The 23,133-nt window shown below is 34.6% G+C and overlaps 1 protein-coding gene across 3 annotated transcripts in view; it reads left to right on the forward strand.

The window, feature by feature from the left end:
* Positions 1-23,133, forward strand: part of HECTD2 (HECT domain E3 ubiquitin protein ligase 2) — a 38,521-nt gene that overhangs the window by 11,673 nt on the left and 3,715 nt on the right. The window contains exons 3-20 of one of the 3 annotated variants that reach the window (XM_030453522.1): positions 813-951; positions 2,158-2,260; positions 3,105-3,194; positions 3,796-3,860; positions 5,275-5,320; positions 6,358-6,467; positions 7,825-7,973; positions 9,446-9,569; positions 11,742-11,838; positions 12,492-12,599; positions 14,054-14,186; positions 17,600-17,688; positions 18,619-18,777; positions 19,226-19,300; positions 20,414-20,501; positions 20,755-20,861; positions 21,939-22,054; positions 22,673-22,816. In XM_030453522.1, the coding sequence (XP_030309382.1) occupies positions 813-951; positions 2,158-2,260; positions 3,105-3,194; positions 3,796-3,860; positions 5,275-5,320; positions 6,358-6,467; positions 7,825-7,973; positions 9,446-9,569; positions 11,742-11,838; positions 12,492-12,599; positions 14,054-14,186; positions 17,600-17,688; positions 18,619-18,777; positions 19,226-19,300; positions 20,414-20,501; positions 20,755-20,861; positions 21,939-22,054; positions 22,673-22,816 (1,942 nt within the window). Of the gene's footprint in view, positions 1-812; positions 952-2,157; positions 2,261-3,104; positions 3,195-3,795; positions 3,861-5,274; positions 5,321-6,357; positions 6,468-7,824; positions 7,974-9,445; positions 9,570-11,741; positions 11,839-12,491; positions 12,600-14,053; positions 14,187-17,599; positions 17,689-18,618; positions 18,778-19,225; positions 19,301-20,413; positions 20,502-20,754; positions 20,862-21,938; positions 22,055-22,672; positions 22,819-23,133 lie in introns of those variants that run through there. The other 2 variants (XM_030453524.1, XM_030453523.1) reach the window with 2 other exon arrangements.

Below are 23,133 nucleotides of genomic sequence, written 5' to 3' on the forward strand. Positions count from 1 at the left end.
TGCTTAGCTTGAGTTCCTCATAGGTTGAAGTGGATGTGAGGTCCAGAACAGGCACTTCCATTATGAATCTAACTTTAGAAGGCACTTGGCTTAACATTCAGAAGTTTGATCATCTATGGCTACAAATAGATTTAATGAAAATTCTGCAGCATGAGTTATGAACTTGAGTTTTTTTCATATGCTGTGAATGCTGCTATGGTACTGTGTATAACCGTGTAGTGTTAATGATGTACTACCAGTGCATCTTAACTACATACATTATCTTGCTACTGTCCCTAATAATCATTTGGAAAAGAGATCACCAATGGCTTTTTTTTTTTTTTTTTTTTTAGTGCCATCATTATGCCAACAATTCAGTTGTGAAAATTTGTCTTGTTTTTCTTCGTTTTTGTAATAGACAAATATTGTTTGCAACTTTGTCCAGCAGCTCAAGTTAATGTATAAAATAGTAGACACTCCCCATCTCTCAGAAAGCCTTACATAGGAGAGAGAAGGGCCAATTTGCCTCCCTTGGCAGAGGAGTACATTTTGGTCACAAAGACTCCCTTACAAGCTAGGGACAGTTTTTTTGTTTATAGGGTTTTAGTTCTGTTAAATCAGTGGAAGTTTCCATCTTTCCTGGGATGAGCACAATGGAAAGAAAAGTAATTGGATGAATAGACTTTAAAGGTATAGAATCAGGCAGTGAGGGGTTGGTTTTTTTCCTCATATATATCTATATATATTCTAACTCTATGTCTGAATTTTAGTAGTTATCTATTTGTTATTATTGCATTGCATGGATTTTTTGATGGTTTTTTTTTTTTAATAAGTGAGAGACCTACCACCTATTTGCCTGGATGTACGACAAAAGCAGCGCATCTCTATAGATACCCTACCCCAGGAACTGAAAGCACCAATTCCTTCTGAACCTTCCCTCCCCATCCGAACCAAAACTGAGAAAGATTTTCAGTAAGTTACACTGGTGTTTCCAAAAGTGTACTTTATTTTCTTCATTTACCTTCATTCCTTCATTCATACATTTGATTTTTTTTTTTAATCTCAAAAGAAGAATTCGGTAAGACTGAGAAGTAGTAGTAGAACTTTGCCTGGTTGTGATGGTGGGGTTGATACGTCTTACTGTGAACAACAGCAAAATACTTTCTCTAGCTTCAAGTGTTCTGGTCAAGAAATAGCAAAGCTTGCATTTCAGAGATAGAAATTCGGTTCCTAACACTCAGTGGATGTTTAGTTTTGAGAAAAACTGTGTATGGATTATTGCAGGCTGGAAAATCCCTCTCAGTCCTAGGTATTTTGTTTGTACTGCCAATTATGGTGTGCCTTGTCCATTGAGGTACTGGGCATGTTTCCCAAAATTGCTATATTTAGACTATCTTTTGAGGAAATGGCATAATCTGGAGTGGTGATTATGTGGACTGCACTATTGCTAACTTTTAGAAAAAGTGCAGATGACATTTCTTCGTGCATTACGTTAAAAAGAATTAATTTTCAGTGTTAATTTTATTGCAAAAACTTACTAGTGGGATGTGTGTCAGCAGTATTGTAGTTAGCTAAAATAAAACTTTGTATCAAAGGTTGACTAGGGTTTGTTGTTCTTGTTTTTCCTTAAGGTTTGATATTATACAAAATTTCATATACAGATATTTACTTTAAGGTCCAGTACCTAGAATAATTTGAAGAGTAAATCCATAGATTTTGTTGTCCTTTTATAGAATGTATATACACATTCTTTTATATGTAATGACATGTGTCTTTACATATAAAGATTAAATATTATCTTAAAAATGTCATGAGAAATACAATTTTGTACAAATTGTAATAAATTTTGCTGGTTTAGGAGCCTGAATACTTAAATTAGTCTTAGAAAATTTATCATGTCAGTGTATCTGCAGTGTAATTCTGTCCTGCTAATTACTTGTATTAACATACTGAACTATGACACAAAGAATTAATGTTTTGAATAACAGATATTGTTAAGGTGTATCAAAGACAAACTGTGCTTTTGCTCTCTTGCCATGATCTTAAAATTACAAGGAAGGTGTTAGAAAGGCACTGATACTATACTTGTCTGTCTAAGTCTGCTGTATTTGTCTAAGTCCTAAGTGGTTGGGAAGACTGAACTAATATATTAGCAATATTTTAATATATTCTTTCTAGGGATGATGTGGAAAAGGCTAAGTCATCAGGAGATTGGAAAGCTGTACATGATTTTTATTCTACAACATTTGATTCATTCCTGGAGATAAATGCTGCATTTAAGGTAGAAAATTCAAAATACTTAAGTATTTTAGTAAATATTAAGTACTCTAGTACTTAAGCTGCTTTGTGTCTTTGAAGTGTCAAGGCCACCAAGATCATTTTGATATTATCTCACCTGCCTTTCATAGACAATATTATTGCTTTGATTTATTCATTTCAGTTTAGGAAACTACATTCCAAGTGTATGTACTTCATGTTACTGTGTAGATACTTTTTACACAAACCACAGTTTAAAAACATGCAAGCTAATGTACAGGCCCGGGTAAATCTGGAAACAGGAATTCCTTGTCCCTAAAAAAAGTGCAATATATGCTTAAGTAATATAACTGTTCTTGTGTTGTGATGGCATACTCCATTTTCTGTGTAAAGGATCAAATTTGTCTGTGGAAACTTTCTGAATTCATGTTAAGTCAGTATTTCCTTCCTATTCCAGAAATGTGCATGTGATATTTAATATGGACACTAAGGCCTGAACTGAGACAAAATAACCTGTGACTTCTAGTAACTTAAATATTGAATGCTTATGATTTTGTTGCTCTGATGATGGATCAACAGCAAAGACAGAAAATGAGAATTCAGTGTAATTTATAATTTGAAACCCTCTCACATGTTTAAAATAAAACAAGGTAATGTGTGAATATTGACAACATGCAGGATTATTATTGTTTAGTTGAATCACCTATTAATAAAAACAACTTAGATTCTTATGTTTTGATAAGGAAAATAAATAATTGTATCTGTATATGTTTTGTTTAAACTTAGTGCAAAAATTTTATGTTCAAAGATAGCAAATATATTGAAAACATTTCAAAACCAAAATGTTTAATTTTATATCTAACTTACAGAAAGATATCAGTTCTCCATTTAATACCATTGAGGACTCTGGAATCAATGCAAAATTTGTGAATGTTGTCTATGATGCCTTATTAAATACTGTAAGTAAAAAAAGAATCAATGTTTTAAAGCATTGTAACAATTATTTCAGCAAAGACATATGCTAAGAAACAATTTAACCCAAAAGTTTTTCTCAGAGAGCAGTGAATTCTGAAGAATCTCTCAAAACATACTTAAAATGGTCCCATGAGAATTTCAGTAGAATCCTGACAGCTGCTCTAGTAAAAGAGGAGAAAATATTTTCTGTTAGTAATGCTCAGTTTATGCTTTGGTAGATCTCAAAAGACTGCTTGCAAGTTATGACATTGCTGTGATTGGACACTGAATGGTGGAAAATAAGGAAAATGTGAAGATGGGTGTAGGAAAAAGTAGGTACTGTGCCTGGTAAACAAAGGGAGGGAATAATCTAGAAATTATATTCACAGTTTTTAAGTTGTGAAGTTGAAAGCCACCATTGGAATAACTCCAGGCCTCAGCTAAGAGTCTGTGAGGAGAGGTACTTAGGAGCTCAGCATCATAGCAACAAGATATTTTAGCTGGCTTGAATCACAAGCAAATCAAACTTCGTTGTTTGCACAGTATTTTGTATAGAATATATGTAACAACATCAGGTTTGTTTTTTTTCCTCTCCTTTTCCCATAGCCTCAAGATGTTCAGAAGTCAGTCTTAAAAGGAATAATTAATGGTCTGCTACAAGAATGGAAAGGGTAATTATAATAAACATTTTCATTAGTGCTGTGCCAACACTTAAAGCTGGTATATTTTTTGTCTTTATTGTTGTCATAGTATAACATTGGACTGGCAATTAAACTAATGAGAGGTGCTCTCTATTAATCTCTATTAATTTTTCTCTACCACTCCCTGGTAGAGAAAGGAGAGATGCTTACGGGTTGGAAGCTAAACTACACAGCTTTAATGAAACAGTAATGAAGAAAAGGAAAAGTGATTCAATATATGCAAATATATGCAAAAGCGATACCCATTCCTCTTCTGTTTTCCCCAATAACTCTCAGGTCCCCACCAAGGCTGCAGGACAGGCCCTGGAAAAGTCCCAGGCTGGGCTGCTGGAATCAGCAGCAGATGGGAGCTGGATGCAGAAACACACAGATAAAGGAGGGCATGGACTGGGATCAAAGGCAGACAAAGGGACAGAATCCTTCCAGGATGCTGGCCATGAATGAAGAGGGCTTGACCCTCATGATCCCTCAAATTTATTCTGAGTATGATGCATATGAGTACTTCATTTGGTCAGTTCTGGCCACCTGTGAGCTCCACTCCTCCCTAAAGGAGGGTTGCTTTCCACAGCATAAGATGTTTCTCGGAACCAAGCAGTGGCCTTGGTTCTGCAGACCATTCTCTAGCCATACCTATAAAAATCAAGTGTTACCAGTCCTAGAAGCAGACACTGACTGAGAAACTTGCTGTTAACTTCAGCAAGTACTGCTGCTTAGAAGAGGCATAGCTGAAAGTAAAATAACAATAAAATTAGGATATTTGTTTTAGCCAAAGAAACAAAATGTTCTGGTACAACTTATTTGACTTATAAGAACTTGTGTCCTTTTGGCAGGCAAATCTGCTGAAGTGTATCTTAAACTTTATAAGCTGACAACTTCTGAGAAGCAGACCCAGACCCAACTATATGTTCCTCCACAAAATCTCAGCTGCTTGTTGCCAGGGTAATCTTTCAGGCATCTGAAGTTTTACGTGTATTAAGGATTTTCTCTACAGTAAACATACTCTCTCTGCCCTCACCTCAAGACCAACTAGGGTGTTCTAACCTAAAAAAATTCCCTGATCCAAAGTTTACTTCACATCTGTGGCAATGGCATCAAAAGGGCAATGCAGGATGTAGAAAGGAATAGCCCAAATGCTTTATTTTTTTTCCTTCTCTTTTGTATTATGCCACAAAATACAGATGCTAAAATAGCCTACTACCTTTAGAGAGTAGTCAGATTCTTTAAGCGACCTTTGCAATTCCTGAGAGCCCTGAAGGAAGGACCTTAAGTACGATATTCAACACACACTGGCTAAGCAAAGTTAAATCATAGGGTGCATGATTTCATGACTCTTAAAGTGTGTGAATGGTGCCTACATGTGGTTCTGCTTATTATTTTTTCATAGACCACGAACAAAAGATGATCTTAGAGCATACTGTATACTTTTACAGGTAAGAAAAATGCAGTCTTTTTATTTAGGTGTATGTGCTTAACACATAAAATATTAACCAGTATACTGTGTAAAGAAGATACTTTGTGTACCAGAGATACTTGACATATAATTTCCTATTATAAGAATGTATTAAAATATGGAAGAAGTGGAGGATATGCATGATGGGGATGGGAGCTTAATAGAAGATAGTTGGTGGGAAAAGGTTGCATAGATTAAAACTATGAACTACCAGTTAGACATGTAATTGTTTCCCATCGTTCTGTGGGTGAAAGAAAAAATGTTTCAGTAGATTATTATTCTTTATTTCTTCCTTATTTCAGGATTTTTTTTATTGCTATGTTCAGCTGATTTTTCCAGAAAGTTTTGGTATATGAATTTTCATATGTTGTTGTACCTTTCTCCAGTGCTGCATTTTGTCCATCAGACACTCTCCAGTCTGTCTGGCTGGCTACATTATCTGATTTCTGTCTATGGTAACCTGTTACCTTTAGAACTGCAGTTGATTTGCATTTGTAGAAATTAAATTTTGGCAGTGTAGAAAAAGCCTCTCCACACAAGGAGAGATTTCCACTGTTAATGAAAAGATGATTTAATTTTTTGAGAAAATATTTTTCTTCTCTGGGGTGGTATGATAGCTGTGAATTGTAAGGAATATATCCTGCTGAAAATTCAGGAAGATAGGTGCTATGAAAATCCTTATTACTGGTATGGAAAGAATATGACTCCGAGGAGTATCATTTATGGGCTACACAGTAAATGATAATCCAGAAAAACATATTAAATCCTGCCTTAATTACCTATGAGCTTTCCTTTAAAACAAAAAATAACTCACTTTTACAATATGGAAGTTATGTGTTCTTTAAGTTGCAAATCTTTGTTTTATTTTTTTTCATAGTTTCACCATTGTCACAGCAACTTTGTGAATTCCTTTCCTATGTAATTGTACTGGCAATAACAAATATAAGAAAAAATACTAATGACTTTTTTCCTTTTATGCAGCATGTTAACCTAACACATCTTTTTAATCTTTTTCAGAATCCTCAATTTAGTAACACTTCTACTTACGTCATCTATGCTCACTTGTTAAGACAGATAGCAGCCTTAACAGAAGCTGACCATCATTTCCTAGTGCACTGGTCTAAAAAGTAAAAAAAATTAGAAAATTTAAAATTCCATTATTAGGATTACAACTGTTACTGTATTTTTGTTGATACTGACTGTTTTATAAATTCTATGAAAGTGTATTAAGTTGACTAAAGAGATTGTATTTGTTATTTTCAAAGCACATTTGGACATAGTCTGCTACGTGATACTGATTTATAGATGCAAACTGTATATAGTATAAAAAATTAATGTCTTAAAGCAAACAAAACCTTAATTGTAAAATAACATATTACTTTACTACAACACAGGCAAAACAACTTATGCATGTAAAATTTTTAGGTAAATGTTAAACAGTATTATTAATGCAAGAATCTTTATGATCTTTGTTTAAATAAAGGTTTCTTGCATAATTTGCAAAGATACTTTACGGTATTGTATGCAAACCACATCTGAAATTGGGTCCCTGCTTTCTACTGTAATAGAGGTGGTGAGAGAGCATAGTTAGATGCCTAATTAATTAAAATAATTCTAATAGTACCTCACTAGTAAAGTCATACTGGGGGTGCTTACCCAAAGAGCAACTTCTAAGTTGGTGTGCAGGTTGCTTCCTTATAACAACTGTACAAAAATGTTCAGTCTGAGGTAAAAAAGAAGTTTTACTGTCCATATTCACAATTACCTTATCTCCTATACAATATGTTAGTAAAGAATCTTATTCTCTGCAAGGATAGAAATTATGTTTTCCTCCCATGACCCCATAGTATGTCTAGATATACAAATAAGATTTACCCTCTTGGTTAAGGATGCAAAAGCCATATTGATAGTTTTATTCCTAAAAAATGTATTAGCAATCTAAACCATTAAAACAGGAGCAGTCTTATTTAGAAAAGGGTGCTTTAATATATCTACACATATGTGTGTACTGTTGTGATATTGTGAAAGTGGTGCAGCATGTAATTTAAAATATGTACCTGTCACAAGCTTATGAAATAGTTGCTACTCTTTATTCAATAGAATCAAGTATCTCAAAATAAAAAATGGTAATTCCTCAGTATTCAGAATTTGGAGTGAAATAGTTTTTATTTACTAAAAGGGCAGAACAAGTAATGGTTAAATTGCAGCATTTTTAAAATCACAGAGATTAAAAAGCATAGCTAAGGGTGCACTGAAGGACATTGCTGAGGGCTAATATTTAAAAGCATCCTTCTCAAAGTTTTTATTTGGAGTTTTATTTACATATAGGGAAAAAAAAGCATGTTTTTTAAAAAGTCTGATATATATAAACTTTAGTTTATGATACTGAAATTATAATTAAATATTAATTTTATAATCTTGAAATCTGATTATATAAACTGTAGCATGCAGTCATGAGAGTAACTGCAGCTTTTTTTGGTTTAGGATTTCACAGAGGAGGTTCAAGCAGCTGGTGGACAGGTTGCTACAATTTATTTCTTTACGCCTGTTTCCTGCAAAACCTGAAGAATTTCCACCTATGGTGAAATGTACCTGGTGGATTCCATCAGCAACCAAAGTCCTGGCTTTATTTAGTAGGTATTCTTGAGCTATGGATGCATATACATATGTGTGTGTGTGTGTGTGTGTATATGTACGTATAGAGGGATATTTTATACATCTCCTCTTCTAGGGGAGACTGACAAAGATGGTACCATATTATGAACTCAAGGACATGGCAAAAAGCAGTAAGCAACAAAAAATACCTTTTATTGGCAAGTCTTTGTACTTGCTTTCCAGTAGAGAATAATTATTAGGAGTCTTTTTCCTGCAAGAACAACTGAAGATCATTTAAACTAAAATCCATAGAAGTAACCAATGGTTCAAATTTCCCTTGGATTTATAAAATAAACTCTTTCAAATGTGTTATTGCTTGAATTTCTTCTGTTAACTGGCTTACCTTCACAGAAGCATTTAGCATTGAATAGAATTTAGGAAATGCATATGCCTCTTAAATCCAAAACTACAGCTTAAACAAAAAGTAGATCCCTGTCCAGTTCACCACAGAGCACAGCAAATCTGACTGTTGGAATTGCAAACCTTCTCCTTCATTCAGCCTCATTAGCTTAGTGAGTAAAGCATTTCCTTTGGAAATAGGAGGCTGAAGATCATTCCTCTTTTCTTGAGGGGTAAAAACCCATTTTCCTTTCTAGCAGAAAATGAAGCCATCAAGTAAAAACTAATTTCAATGTGAGAATTTTCTTTTTGCAGTCAGCTTTACACTTTTATTTAAAAGCATTCTAGAGCAACAGTTTAGACCCATAAGCTCAGCTGAATCTAAACCCAAGTTATGTGTCATTAGTCATCTCTGAAAGAGTTGCTCATCCTTAATTCTGGAAAACATGGTACTTAGTAATTCACTAACTTTGACTGTTCAAAATTGTTATGTTTAAGTGCAAACACAATAGCTGTTTGACATTATATGAATGTTACATAAGGAAACAGCCTAAATGTGAATTGATTTTGTTCTTTTGGTCAAGTAATTTTTGTACTGGAAAGTCTAGATTGTACAGTAGCTACCTGGGTAAATAAGCATATCTTTGCATACTCTCCCTTTTCATTCCTTTCGCAAGCAGGCATCAAACACCACTGGATAACTGTTAAATTATTAATTAAGTCTGTGTAGATTTTATGACCATAGCTATGCTTGAAATTAAATGAAGGTGTTTAAAAATCCATCTGTCAAACTGCTTTTTCATTGATTTCAGCAGAACATAACATTCTTTATTCATGAAACCTTAACTTAATGTATGTCATTAAGTGAGTTCGCATCAAATGGAAATTCTCTTACCATAACTGGGCTGAACTAGACAACAATTAACATAATGTTGTATTAATATTATGTTATAATATATGTAATATATTACAGCTGTAATTATGTGGCTAAGACTGAGACAAAGTTACTAATAGATGATTTGGCTTAAAGTTTCTGAGCTCACTGGTGACTAGAGAGCAGATGCAGTGAATACAGGCAGTGTTTTAAAAGGCTTCTGTGTTTTCTTTGTAGATGCTGCAAACAGTCTGATCAGTCCTCCCATTATTTCATATACAGAGTTCTATAATTCTACACTTGATCATATTGATCTTATGGAAGAATATCATAATTGGCGATGTTATGGAAATTCTCACAGGTAAGAGGAATAACTTGGTTGTTAAGCAGTGTATCAAAGCACTGTATCTACACTATGTATATCTACCATATATAGGTCTATAGGGAGTGTATATTTGGTAAACGTGTCCTTTATATGTGTGTATATATAGCCACATTAGGTGCTGTATTTTCTTGGAAAACCTTAGTATAGGTACTGTTTGTTATACTTGCTATGCATGGGTACTAGATTGACTGTAATAAATCCCATTCTGCCTTCGCAAATAGAGAAAAATATGGATGATAATAACATGGGTTTATTATTCATTAACATATTTTGTCTTTCTAATTTTGTCTTTCTGCCAACATATTTAAACCTCCAGTATATTCAAAAAAAGTTGTGTTGTGTGCATACTTACCACTTAAACTTGAAAATGTATCTAAATTACCTTATGTATTTGTGGCTCCAGTCATATTTGGTCCAGTGAAAGGAATTGTGCTGTTTCTCCTAGATGAAACACAGAAGTTAAATATTTACAGACTCAAAGCTTGCAAAGGTATTTCTTTTCTTGTGAGAGGCAGCCAGCAGTATGATTTAGAAACATCTAGAGAAACAGGCATTTCATCTTTCTGCTGAAGTTTAAAGTCTTATTAATATTCTGTTAATAAAAATGTTACTTGTATAGATGTATTTTTGGCATGTCACTATGTATCATTTAGTCTTTACAACTTCAACCATAAGCTTAATTAAAATTTTGCCATATTCCAAAACTTTCAGACTAATTTAAGGTATCAGACATTCAAATGTAGGATTTTAGTTTGTTGCATGTGCAGTTTTCCTTGCCTGCAGCAGCAGGAAAACTTGGAGACTATAATTTTCTCCACCAAAGCAGATATTCTAGGCTAGGCTTCTGTCTGATACCTGATACTCTGTTTGGGGAAAGAAGAGAAAAAACAAACAAAAAAGCTGCCAAAACCCATGACATACAATAAATGTATAGTAGGCTTTGTATAGCCTCAGTCAAAGCACTGAAACCTGAATACTGCTGGGCTTTAAAAGCTTTTTATTTTTTTGCCCTTGGCACCATCTGGCTGTTTTGGCACCTGCATCCAAACTTAAGAAGCGTTGTGAGATTTCCACTTCTTTGCACTTAGCTGGGACACTGGGAATTCAATATATATCAAAACAAAGTTTGCTTGATACATAATTTCTGAAGCAGCTGAAGTGCAGTCTATCTGTATTACTCCTAAAGTAAATTAAATTCTTTTACTTTGTCACAACCACATTTTGTTTCCAGTTTTACATCTTTTAATTCTTTTTTGTTGGACTTTAAAAAGAAAAGAACCAACGGAGAATCACAATCAAGACTAAATGCTTAAAAATAAGGAGACCAAGTAGGAGAAAATCCTGGTTTTCCTTCCATAGGAAATACTTTGAAATACATAATTCTTCAAACTAAGTCAACACGTCTTGGTAAAACATTTTTAATTAGGTTTTCTAGGAAACCAAAGGAGAATATTTTCCCTCATTTTCTTTCTTAAAGTCATTAGAATCCAGAGCTTCTCACAGGCAAGATTTAGGTCTGTGTTGAAGAAAAAGTCTGAAGGTACAGGTATTTAGATATTAACTTCTGCCAGCTGATACATAACCTAAATTGACAAAAAACTTAGCAGAATAACCAGTAATCTTTTACCTTGATTATTTCCAAGGGTTTTCAAAAGTATTTGTATTACTTGATTTCAGTGTCATGCAGCTGTGATCTAATGCAAGTCTTAAACAATTGCAAACCTGAGTGAAATCTAAGGACCTGTGGAAAATCAGTTCTCTTGCAAATCAGTTCTTCAGCAAATAAGCCAAACCAGAAATATTTCTACAGTGTGCCTAAGAATTCTGCACTGATAGCTGCTCTTCTTGTATTTAATTAGATATTTTTGGTTTCTTTAATTCAGTGTAGCAATTAATATTTAATACTTAAAGCAGATGATTACTGGTTTTTATTAGCTCTATTGGTAAAAAAGAGCTTTCCTGAGGATAAGTATTATTACTAATTACAGTTTCTAGTAGTATTTGCAAATAACATTTTTTTCTGCTGATTTGAGGATGTGTGCATACAACAGGTAGCTACTGAATAATAATGCAAATATTCACTCTCGTATTCTCTAAAGAAAATACTATGCTAGAAAGGAAATAATTTATCTTCTTTTCTCTTGTTAGGTTCTCTTTCTGTCAATACCCATTTATTATTTCCATAGCAGCAAAAAAAGTTATTATTCAAAGGGACTCGGAACAACAGATGATTAGCATTGCACGGGTAAGTCATTTTGTGGTAAAAATTTGTCTCATCCATTGGTATTTTATAAGTCTTGGTTAGATTGATATTAAATACACTCTTTCATCACAACATCTGGTATTTTGGACTAATCTGAAAGAGAACTTGAACAATTTTGCTATCACAAGTCTACAGATGTCCACAAGGGATTCTCTTGCTATGCTTGATTTCAAGATGTTTTTAAATACCAGTGTTGTGGAGAAAGACTTAGAGTTTTTTTGTTTGTTTGTTATTTTGAGAAACTAGCAAAATGTGCTAGCATGTTAAATTGGCAAGGTAATTAAGGAAGAAAAATTCCATGAGAATTTTGGAATGATCCCTGTTTTATTCCATGAAGATTGTTGTCATGGAAGACCAGGTTACAACTGTATGTTCATGTCACGGTACTTGGAGATTTTAAAAGGTCAGTGCACAATTGCTACCTTCTTCCTAAACTTCCTGCTAAGTTTGACTGTGGTATAAATGCTGTCTGCAGCAGGAAAGAAATTGCTCTCTATCTCTTAGAAGATACTGAAGCCAATTTCTTACTAATGTCTTAATGCAAGACAATAAGGACTTTTTGAATTTAACAAGTGTGGTGCTTGGTTTTGCAAATGAAGGTATTTATATGTTATGTTTCTCTTTCATTTAAATAGCAAAGCCTTGTGGATAAAGTCTCTCGCAGACAGAAACCTGACATGAATATGTTGTTTCTAAATGTGAAAGTGAGGAGGACTCACCTTGTTAGTGATTCACTTGATGAGGTAACAAAAAATGTAATTAAATGCTGTGTTGATGCTAAGTAGATTTCAGCTTCCTGAGTCCTATTTAAATCTTTCTGCACTAAGAGATGGGGAATATATAACTGTATAATATGAAAAACATAAATGACTGAATTACTGTCATAATAGCAGTGCAACAGCAGTGCTGCAGAATAGATTAGATGTTCTGAACTTTATTTTCTGTCTTCAGATCTCTGTAACTAAGTCCATAATGAAGATGTATGCTTGCATGTGATGCAGTATATATGTGTTTGCAATTTTTGTCTTATGAATGCAGTGCATAATTATCAGGTTATGTAGGACTTTGTTCCATGAGAGGAGCATGAATAGTAAGTGACTAATCACTAATGAGTTTGTTCTGTTCTAATTCTTGGAATATTTTTATTCTTTTGCTTCACTAACTTCTCTATCCTATGACAATTACTTTAGGCTTTTTTTTCTTAACTTCTTATTTTATTTTAAGTTGTACTCTTGAATGTCATTTTTCCTTTTTAAAAAATGAAACAGGTGTGTCCTTTAAAATCAACACTTCCACGGTATCCAATGAACCCTGCTAATAAACATTCTCAACACCAAAACCAGCCTATTGGTATTGAATAATAAGTCCAAGTGGTGAAAGCAAAACAAGAATAAATAACTTCTGATTGCTCATGTTAACAAAACAGAAGCTTATACTTTATTTCCTAGATTAAAGTCTGCTTCTTTTGGCTTTTTCTCCTAGGATATAATAAATATTAGTGGTCATACTGTTTTCTATCAGGCATTGTAGGTTTTTATTTGCCACACTTAAATAACCGAGAACAACTTCAAGGTTTCTGAAAACCAAAATATATTTGTTCCTGAAGTTTTCTTCTCATCTAAGAGAAAAATAAGAATGTATTATAATCTCAAAAGTGTGGGGAGCAGATGGTGAGAGAAAGATGTCTTAATTGTATTTCAAATCTGAGACAGTAATTTGCAAATGAGAAATCACTTCAGCAAGTAGTTTATGTCAAATAATAGAAATACCTATAGTTATAAAATCTGTGCAAAAGAAATTCACTTTACTATTTCCTTATTCCTAAATATCTCCAAGGGATGTCCAAATTATTTTTTTATTATTATTATTTTGTCTTGGCAGAATGTCTTCTATGTTGGTAAAAAATTTAATAGACCCAAAGTCTTGTGGACAGACTCAGTTCACTGGATCTAGTAGCTGTTTGCATACCACTTCTGTTCAAGTGTAGAGACAGGCACCATGTGCCAGGTAGTTGATTTTCAAGTAGTCATCACCATCTTGCTTTTGCAGTTCAATTGTTGTTTTAATACAGTTTTGAGCTATTAGCTGTAGATGATACAAATTACTACTTTAAAGAAAGCAAGATTGGTGAGACAGATGTGTCCAGAGGTATTGATAAAATGTTACAACCTCCTTAATCTTCTTTGTTTTGCAATAGCTAGCAAGGAAGAGAGCAGATCTGAAAAAGAAGTTGAAAGTCACATTTGTTGGGGAAGCTGGACTTGATATGGGTGGCCTGACAAAAGAATGGTTTCTTCTTCTGATTCGCCAGATTTTTCACCCAGATTATGGTGAGTCCTCACAAATATTCTGGAGTACAATGTGAAAATTTGCTCATTTTAAATTATCAAAACAGTGATGGATAAGAATTCTTCATTGTTATATTAGATACTAACTGATGTAAGAACAAAAGTGGGCAAATCAGAACTATATAAAGATGAGAAGTTTTGGTTTAGAGAAAGGTGGAAGAGAGTGGAGAGTACTTAAAGTGTTTTGAAGATCTCAACTTTCAACACGAAGTCTTAAGCATTGCTGAGAAGCAGATTTTGCTTTGCTGATATGACAAAATTAGACAGTGAACAAATCTCATTAACAGAAAGTTTTATAGGATTCAGATTTTTAAGACTTCAGTAATGCTAAATCTTTCCTCAGAAACTGGAGGCTCAATGTTTATGGTTGTTAGTATCCCAAGGCTAGTGAGGATATTGGATACAAAGCAGAGTGATTCAAGACTAGCAGTGGATTTTCCTTGATTTTATGGAGTAGGACAAGGATAATTTAAAACTTAAAAATGGAATCAGGTCTTTGAAAGAGTTGTTTCCATTTCTCTTCTGAGTAGAGAATTCTTAAGAGCTTTTTCTGAGTGTTAGTGAATTGCTGGAGTTTCTAACAAGCTAAGAAGAATAAGCAAAACTGTGCAAACTGTTGAAGCACTGACACTTGCATGCTCTTGGAAATGTTTGAGAATCCTCACAATATATGTGATTTAAGAATAAGTTTCTTCCATTTATCTTAATATATTGTTTGGTTGCAATTGGAATATCATATTCCTGTTCCAGAATAGGAAGAGATACAAAACAGCCTCTGAATAGATGTCATAGCAAACAGTCAAAAGGAGATGAAGTCAAATGTATTTGTTTGTCACCTACCATCCTTGCCTTTTTCTTGCCATGCTGCATTTCCTGTTTTCACACTGCACTCTGCTGGTTTCACTATTAGTTTAGGGAGTTACTTAGTTTAGGGAGTTTTCCTGGGTTTTTTGTATGTAGCTACAGCTGAACGCTGTTACTGTGCTCAGCTCTGGCAGACTGCTGACTCTGTCCTCCCATATATCAGTAGTTCCCATTTGCTCTAACAGTTGCACTGATAGTGTCTGCAAGGTCTAGCACTGTGTATTCTCTTTGGAGTGTCTCTGTGAGCAGTATTCTTAAAGCAGTCTGAAGTGCTCTCAGGAGGGGGAAAGTCCTTCATTCAGGTGCAGAGACAGCATAGGCAGATGTGAGACTGAATGAAATAGCCTACAGGCCTGTGAGCCCATAATGATATTTTCAGGCTCAAGGGGAAGAAATAAGATTATTTAAATAAATAGAAAGCTGGAAGGCATTAATGAGCATTCATAAACAAGCAAATCAATCTGCTTTTATATTGCTGTAGGTGGATCTGGGTGGGGATTTTTTCTCCCATTCTAGTATTTATCAAATGAGTCACATTGCTTCAGCTGTGCATGGATATATTACTGATGTTATAATGGGCTAAAATGTACCCAGGCTGGCTTTTAAATTAGAAATACTGATTTCCTGGGACTTTAGCAAAGCACCTTATTGATAGAATGCAAGAACTTGTCTGTCTTCTAGAAGTGTTCATGTCCCTTAGATGCATGGTTCTCTGTTGTTTATAGGACCCCTCCTAGAGGTGCAGAGTTATAAGATATAAATATGTCATTAAATCTATGGAGATTATTTGCATATAGCCCTTTCTCTAGTAAAAAGAGGTCGGTGTGGAGAGATGACATTTGGTGGTAACAACCTTAATAGGTAACAATTTATCCTTGAGAAAGTGTTCCCTAAGTTTGACAGTTCTAATAGATGTTTTGTCAACAGAGCTTGGTAACTGAGGAGTTTAGAAACGTTTGAGAGTAGATTTTTATTCATCAGCTCTGGCAGGCTTCCTTGCTTTAAAGTATAAATGCTTTCATTTATATGACCATCAGCAAAGTGTCAGAAGAGTTCAGAAAGTGGCTGCATTCTCTGCTGTCTGTAAGTTGCAAATAAGGAATGTCAGAAGCTTGGAAGGAAAAACAGGAAAGCATCACTGTCATGACCCATTTCAGGTTAGCTGATGCTGCAGGTCTAACCTGTGAAGCTAAAGAACTCAGAATTAACTCTGCCCTCCTGTGTATGTTACGATGCTTTCTTCATCTCTGTGCAGTTAATTGATTAATGGGGTTGGAGACCACTTTGTTCCAGCACCACTGACATTTTTCAGTATGTGAACCTTGCTCTGCCTTACACACAAGTCTTCTGTTGCTTCTGGTAAAAGCACTGTCAGCATCTCTTGTGATGAGCACCTTTTTGAGCTATAGTTCAAAAGATAAAGCCAGATTGTTCTGGAGAGTAGCAGGGAGGATATGAAGGCAGATTTTTACATGTATTTTTTCATAAGAACTAGGTGTCCTTGAGACATCAATTGGCTTTTTATTTTTTTAATCAGAAGGAGTTTGATTCTTTGTTTACATCTTACTTTTCTTCAAATTCATCTTCGTCTTCAAATGTGGTGAGCTACTGCATACAAGAACTTCTTAGATCTAATCAGTGCTTTGTACACGAACAAAATCAGTCATCATGTTTTATCCAATTTGCTTTCGCAGTACTGAAGTTAATTTCACTGTTAGTGCACACTTACCTAAAGTGTGCCTTGCTTCTCTCATCAATACTTCCTAGGCATCTTAAAGCTGTTATGGAGTTTCTCTACGTAGGCTTCTACTTTCTGTTACTCTTAAAAAGAATACTCTGTATCTGATGCAAATAGCAGTCAAATTAGTCTCTGGTTAAATTAGCTATAGGATTTACCTTGTCATTTAGACCAATGTGTACCTACTTGTATTTAGTATTTGTGGTTTGGATTTGTTGGGGTTTGTGTGTTTTGTTTTCTTTATCTTCTCTGATACATTTTTTTGACAGAAAATACAAACCAGATCCCTTTGTGACTAGTAAGAGTACACCATAAACCCTTTGTGGGTTTCTAAGGTAAAGCTCATGATATTTGTATCATGGAATTCATGCCAGTATTTTTAAAGATTGATCATAAAATCTGCTATTGACCCAGAAAGGGAGGCAGAAATGGGTTTCTGTTGCAGCAAAGAATATATTTAGTAAGACAGTTAATGTTTCTGGCTGTACAGATGATGAAGTACAGTGAGGAAACAAACTGCAGAATATCTGTGAGGAGAGGCACAGAAGGATGCATCACATCAGCATGCAAGAAGTGGTGAGCTTAGACCTGTTTTGCCCTTGGTGGTCCTTGCCCAAGCACCTCCAGGTGCTGCTGTGGATGAGAAGACAGGGCTGAGAACAAGGATGTTCTCACATGAGTTAGGAGCACTGCTAGGAGCACTTCTAAGGGTGTGTATGTTAGAATGAGGAGATTTTGTATGACTTTTAATTGACGATCAGGCTTTGTAAAGGCCACCATTCCTCTTCCTCAGGCATGTTCACCTACCACAAAGACTCCCACTGCCATTGGTTCAGCAGTTTTAAGTGTGATAACTATTCTGAATTCCGATTGGTTGGAGCTGTATCCTTTTATGTCTGCTAGACAGTATTAAATGAGCAGCCATTTAATGAGTTGGTATGGGGTTGAAATAAGGCATGGATTAAAACTCATTCAGGTGTTGTGTATACAAGTGCATTCTATCTTAAATGTATAAAAAGGAAGTAAATTAAAAATAGGAAGAAAAATGTTGTATGTGTGTACATGGTATGTTTTACTATCAGAAATAAGTTGAGTTAAGATGACACATGCAATTTTTCTGTGTATAAGTTGTGATTTTTTTACATACATAACACCTCTGAATTTCACTTAGTAAGCATAAGCAAGCCTATATGCACTATTATTTCATTTAAGTCCTTCCCCCTTAATCAGTGTGTGGCCTTTATTTATTATTTGGTTGTTGATTTTTATTGAATGAAAACCACGTGCTGTTTTGAGCATTTCCTAGGTTTTCTCTTTTGCTGACTTAGTAAGTCTTCAGACAAATGACTAATGATAATATATGCTAATAAGCCCACTAAGATGAGGTGATGGTACCCCCATTCTACTGATTGAAGTGGGACCAGATGATTGTTCCTGGAGCCTTCCAATTGAACTGTTCTACTGTAGTGAGAAGCTGAATCACAAGCTGAAATCTTTTAATTATTGGTGTGATTTCAGATTTGTTTCACCAGATACTAAAGTGTGATTGCATAGAATGTTATGATGAAGATTCTTGAATGTTCTGTCACTTGATCACAACATGCATAATTTTTACCATTTTGCTGCTTGTTATACAAAACTACATTTGAAATCATCAATCCAAAAAAATAAAATAAATTTGATTTCTTCTGTTTGTTTAGCATGTATTAGAGTATTCTCAGTAAAATTTTTAAATACTTTTTACAAGTTACTTAAAATATTAACTATATAGAAGGATGTCTGGAGTTGGCCCTTAACATTTGGCACGTATAGCTTATGGGACTTGCTGTATATAATAGCATCACCTTGGATATTCGGTTCCCACTTTGCTGCTACAAGAAATTACTGAGTCCTCCAATTGTTCCGTGCAATCATAACACCCTTGTAGGCATCTGTGATGTCACATTAGATGACTTGTTTCAGATTATGCCTGTAAGTATTATGGTTTTTTAAGATGCTAAATTACTGATTTAAGACCTGTTTTATTTATATTTAATGCTTGAATTACAAACTGTTTGAAAGCAGCTTTTTTCAGGGCAGGCTGATAAAGTGTTCTTTTCTTCTGTTGAAAACAGAAATTTTCCATGCTTTCCAGCATAGGGGAATTTTTGTTGATCTGCTTAAAGTTAGAGTAATGAAATCTGAAATAAGCATTTAGGGACATTTTCCATAGTAAAATAAGAAATTTAACAGTTTACACTGAAATAACAATAATTTATGCACACACATTAACTAAGAAATGAGTTTTCCTTTGTGTATGTGTTTTGCATATCTACAGCCTTTTCTAAGGTACTCTCTGTATTAATGATGTTGGCACATCCTTGCAAAAAACATCACTTCATTTTGTAGATTTACTAAAGAGTTTTTACTCATGTGGTAGGAACTGGCCCATGGACTAAGTGAACTTCTCTCCTATGAAGGCAACGTTGAAGAGGATTTTTACTCAACCTTTCAGGTCTTTAAATACACATTTATAAGTGATTTTTAACTCAGTAATTTTTACCAGTGTTTCTCCAATGGAGTAGCCTAATGCTGATCATTTGGGATGTAATTGCATGGATGTTAATGCTTGCTTCAAGAATCAGTCTGGTCAGGGGGGCTCAGGGCATGAGAGGCTGTTCCTTTATTGAGTTTTAAGTGTTTGTCCTCTGGCAGTGAGGGTGGATCTGAGTATAGGCTGCCAGGGTGGCATGGCCAACTGCTGGTGTATTTCCAGCTCTTATGAAAGGTGATGGTGTCAAAGCAAACGATCAGTGACCTGCTTTTTGGAATTCATCTGGCTGCAAAAACAGTATCCATTCTGTCTAACCCAAATGCTACTCAAAGCTCACTCTGGTGATTTTATATGCTTTTTCCAAGAAATCTCACTTGAAAAGCTATTGTTCAAGTGACAGTTTTGCCATACCCATATGTCTAACTGCTATTTCAGTCATTAAATTCTTTATAATTTATTCATTTTCTTAGAACGTGTACTAATCAGTTAAATTTCATGCTGGTTTATGGATCACAAAATCACAGAAAGTTAGGGGATGGAAGAGACCTCCAAAAATCACGAAGTCCAACCCCTGTGCCAGAGCAGGGTCACCTGCAGGGGGTCCAGGTGGGCTTTGAATGTCTCCAGAGAAGGAGACTCCACAACCTCCCTGGGCAGCCTGACTGGGACCAGTATTGACCTTTTTTTCTCAGTTTTGAATTACATTATTGTCAGAGCAGATGAGAATTTTTGTGAAGTGGGTAATTTTAAATTCCTAGTGAGCTACAATGGAACCAAAACCTTCTTAATTGTATTTGATGCTCATAAATTTTTCTTTCTACATGAAAAACTGTGGCTCCAGAACCCACAGGTCTGGGTGGCTCCAGAACCACTGTGTAACATTTTTTCTACCATTTGTTTGAACAATTTGTTGAGAATTGTAATATTTAAGTTCTTAACACCCCACAACCCCCAGAATTACAGCGTGGGCTAAAGAGATAGGGGAAGTACATGAAATAATTAATACAAGCTTTGTAATTTGTAAGTATATGAATGTATTTTCAAGTACTGACTTCGGCTCCTCTTTTTCTCCAGGTTTTTCAAGAAGAATTTGGTGTTATAAAATCTTATAACTTAAAGCCAAATGGAGATAAAATTCCAGTCACAAATCAGAATAGAAAAGGTACTTCAACATATACTAGCCACACATATTTGGCAGATTTAAGTATATCCTTTTCTTCCTTCTCATAAACTTAGGTTCTCTTTAGCAAAGTGTGAAACTGAAATTACTATAATCCCACCTAGTTTGCCTACCAATTTTATTGCATCTAAGATTGCATGTATTAATTTTTCTTAATAAGGTATATATAGTTTGGGAGTGCAGCAAATTATTGTCTAAAATGATTATGATGAAACAAAATGTTTTTCTTCTTTAGAGTATGTGAAGCTCTATGTTGATTTTCTTCTCAACAAAACAATCTACAAACAATTTTCAGCTTTCTATTATGGATTTCATAGTGTCTGTGCTTCATATGCATTACTGGTAAGAATAAAATGAAACAACTCATTACTTATGTTCAAATATCTGACATCTAAATTAAACACGTTCCACTGCATGATTGTAGAATTTGTGAGGAGTATTAATTAGTCAGTGTAGTTGATTAATCCAACACAAGAAGAAGAAATTAAGAGAGTAATCAACTATTCTCTGTAGTGTTCCATTGAAGCTCCACAGGTTAGCTGTGTCAGAATGCATTCACCCACGCTTCACGGGCTCTGGTGTGAACGTGAAGGATTCTGGTGTGAAGGATTCTGTGCAATCCCTGCAATTGTGAGCAGCAGAGCAAATGTGCCCATCTGTTCCTGACTGACCCCTCTGAAAACAGCTATGACTTTTTGCAGGAAGAACACTTGGTGAACTTGAGTTTAAACATTCTCCTGTATCCAGTTCTGTGTGTCTGTTGGAAATCCTTTTATAATTTACACCATCTTTTTTTTTAATGAGATTTCCTTCATTCCTCTGAAATTAATCAAGTGTGACACACTTGCAGTCAAGTGAGAAGTTACTACTTACACGTAGTTTAATGTTGTAGTACATGAACAAGTAGCTTCTTGTTAAGTGTATTTGCTTTGCACAGCACTGTGTACAAGTCAAGTTTTCTCTGCCACTGCTGCTCATCAACCTGCATTGGGACTTCCCAGTGTAAATGAAATCTAAGTTGTAACTAAAATTGAGATCAAGACCCTACCTCTGAATTCCCTGTGTAGTAGCATAATTTTCTTCCTGACCCATTTGTAATTTAATCAGATGACCAGCAAGTCAGTGTAATAATTTCAAGAACAAAAAAGATGAAAAAGAAGTGAGGAACAAAATAAATACACTAAAACACGTTGTGTGTGATAACACATTGTTATCCAATAATTTGCTTTTACTACATACAGTAGGACAAAATTCTTCAAAACAATGAGGAATTCATTAGTATGTATCTAAGTAATAGATTTCTATCAAATTTTATTCCAATAATTTTTCTAAAATGCCAAAAGAAAAAAATCATCTCAATCTAGTAGCATAATTTCACATCTTAAAAGAAAATTAAAAATTATCCTTAATTTCTGACAGCTACTTCGTCCAGAAGAGGTTGAAATTCTTGTCTGTGGCAGTCCTGAGCTGGACATGTCTGCTTTACAACGAAGTACCCAATATGAGGGCTACCAAAAAACTGATCTGACTATACGGTAGGCTCAATTTTTTTCATTCAAATTACTGAATGTAAAACCATAATAGAACAGTAGACTGGTGGGAATAATCTCTCCAAGGATAATACAAGAATGACTGAAATTAAAAATATTTATTTTCAAATAAGACAAGGACACTCTTTAAATTTTCTATAAGTAGGAAGAGTTAGGTCCTTAATGGCATAATGTATTGCTGAATACTTCTGAAAGGTTGTGATCAGGTTAAAATGGAGATAGTTTAAAAAGAGTGGCTTCAAATCCTGTATACTGAAATCTGAGTCTTCATTATCCAGTCTTCTTAAAATGCTTTAAAACTTCCAACTCTATTTGATACTAAGGACATTTATATTAGTGAGTGAAAGCATTTATATTTTTATAGAAAAGTGGGTTTGTGCATCATTTGACAAGACATCATTCCACAACTCCTATAACTTGTCAAGTCCTTAAGAATTTATTTAACCTTGCTTATTAGCATACTATTGATGGTTTCTGTGTTACGTTAATTAAATTGTCAGTAAATTACATTCATTATATTGTACATTTGGTTATTATCCTTACACTGTTTTGTCATGATATTGGGTGTTATATAGTTTTCTGCTCCCTCTGCCCTGAACATAGATACTTTTGGGATGTAGTACTTGGATTTTCTCTTGACCTTCAAAAGAAGCTGCTACATTTTGCTACAGGAAGTGACAGAGTCCCTGTGGGAGGAATGGCTGATTTGAATTTCAAGATTTCGAAGAGTGAGACATCCACTAGTTGGTAAGTACTTTTCTGGGTTTTTCAAAATGTTGTCAGTCATTTCCTGAAAGCCCTTGCCACAATTGAATGTCTTACTAAAGGCAGAGCAAGCTAAAGTGTAAGGAAGAAGCTGCATGGACTCCTTCAGTTTGTCTTTAAAATGTTGTTATACCCATTTATTGATTGCATAAGTTTTACATGTGACCCTCTAATAAAAAATTTATTATCTGGTAAATATTTACATTTAAAGCTAATAATTGCTTATTTATAGAGGCTTCTTACATGTTTTCAATTCAAATAAATTATTTCTTCAGTTTTTCTTCCCATGACAGCTGAGC

Source organism: Calypte anna, chromosome 6 (assembly GCF_003957555.1).
Source record: "Calypte anna isolate BGI_N300 chromosome 6, bCalAnn1_v1.p, whole genome shotgun sequence".
Lineage (NCBI taxonomy): Eukaryota > Metazoa > Chordata > Aves > Apodiformes > Trochilidae > Calypte > Calypte anna.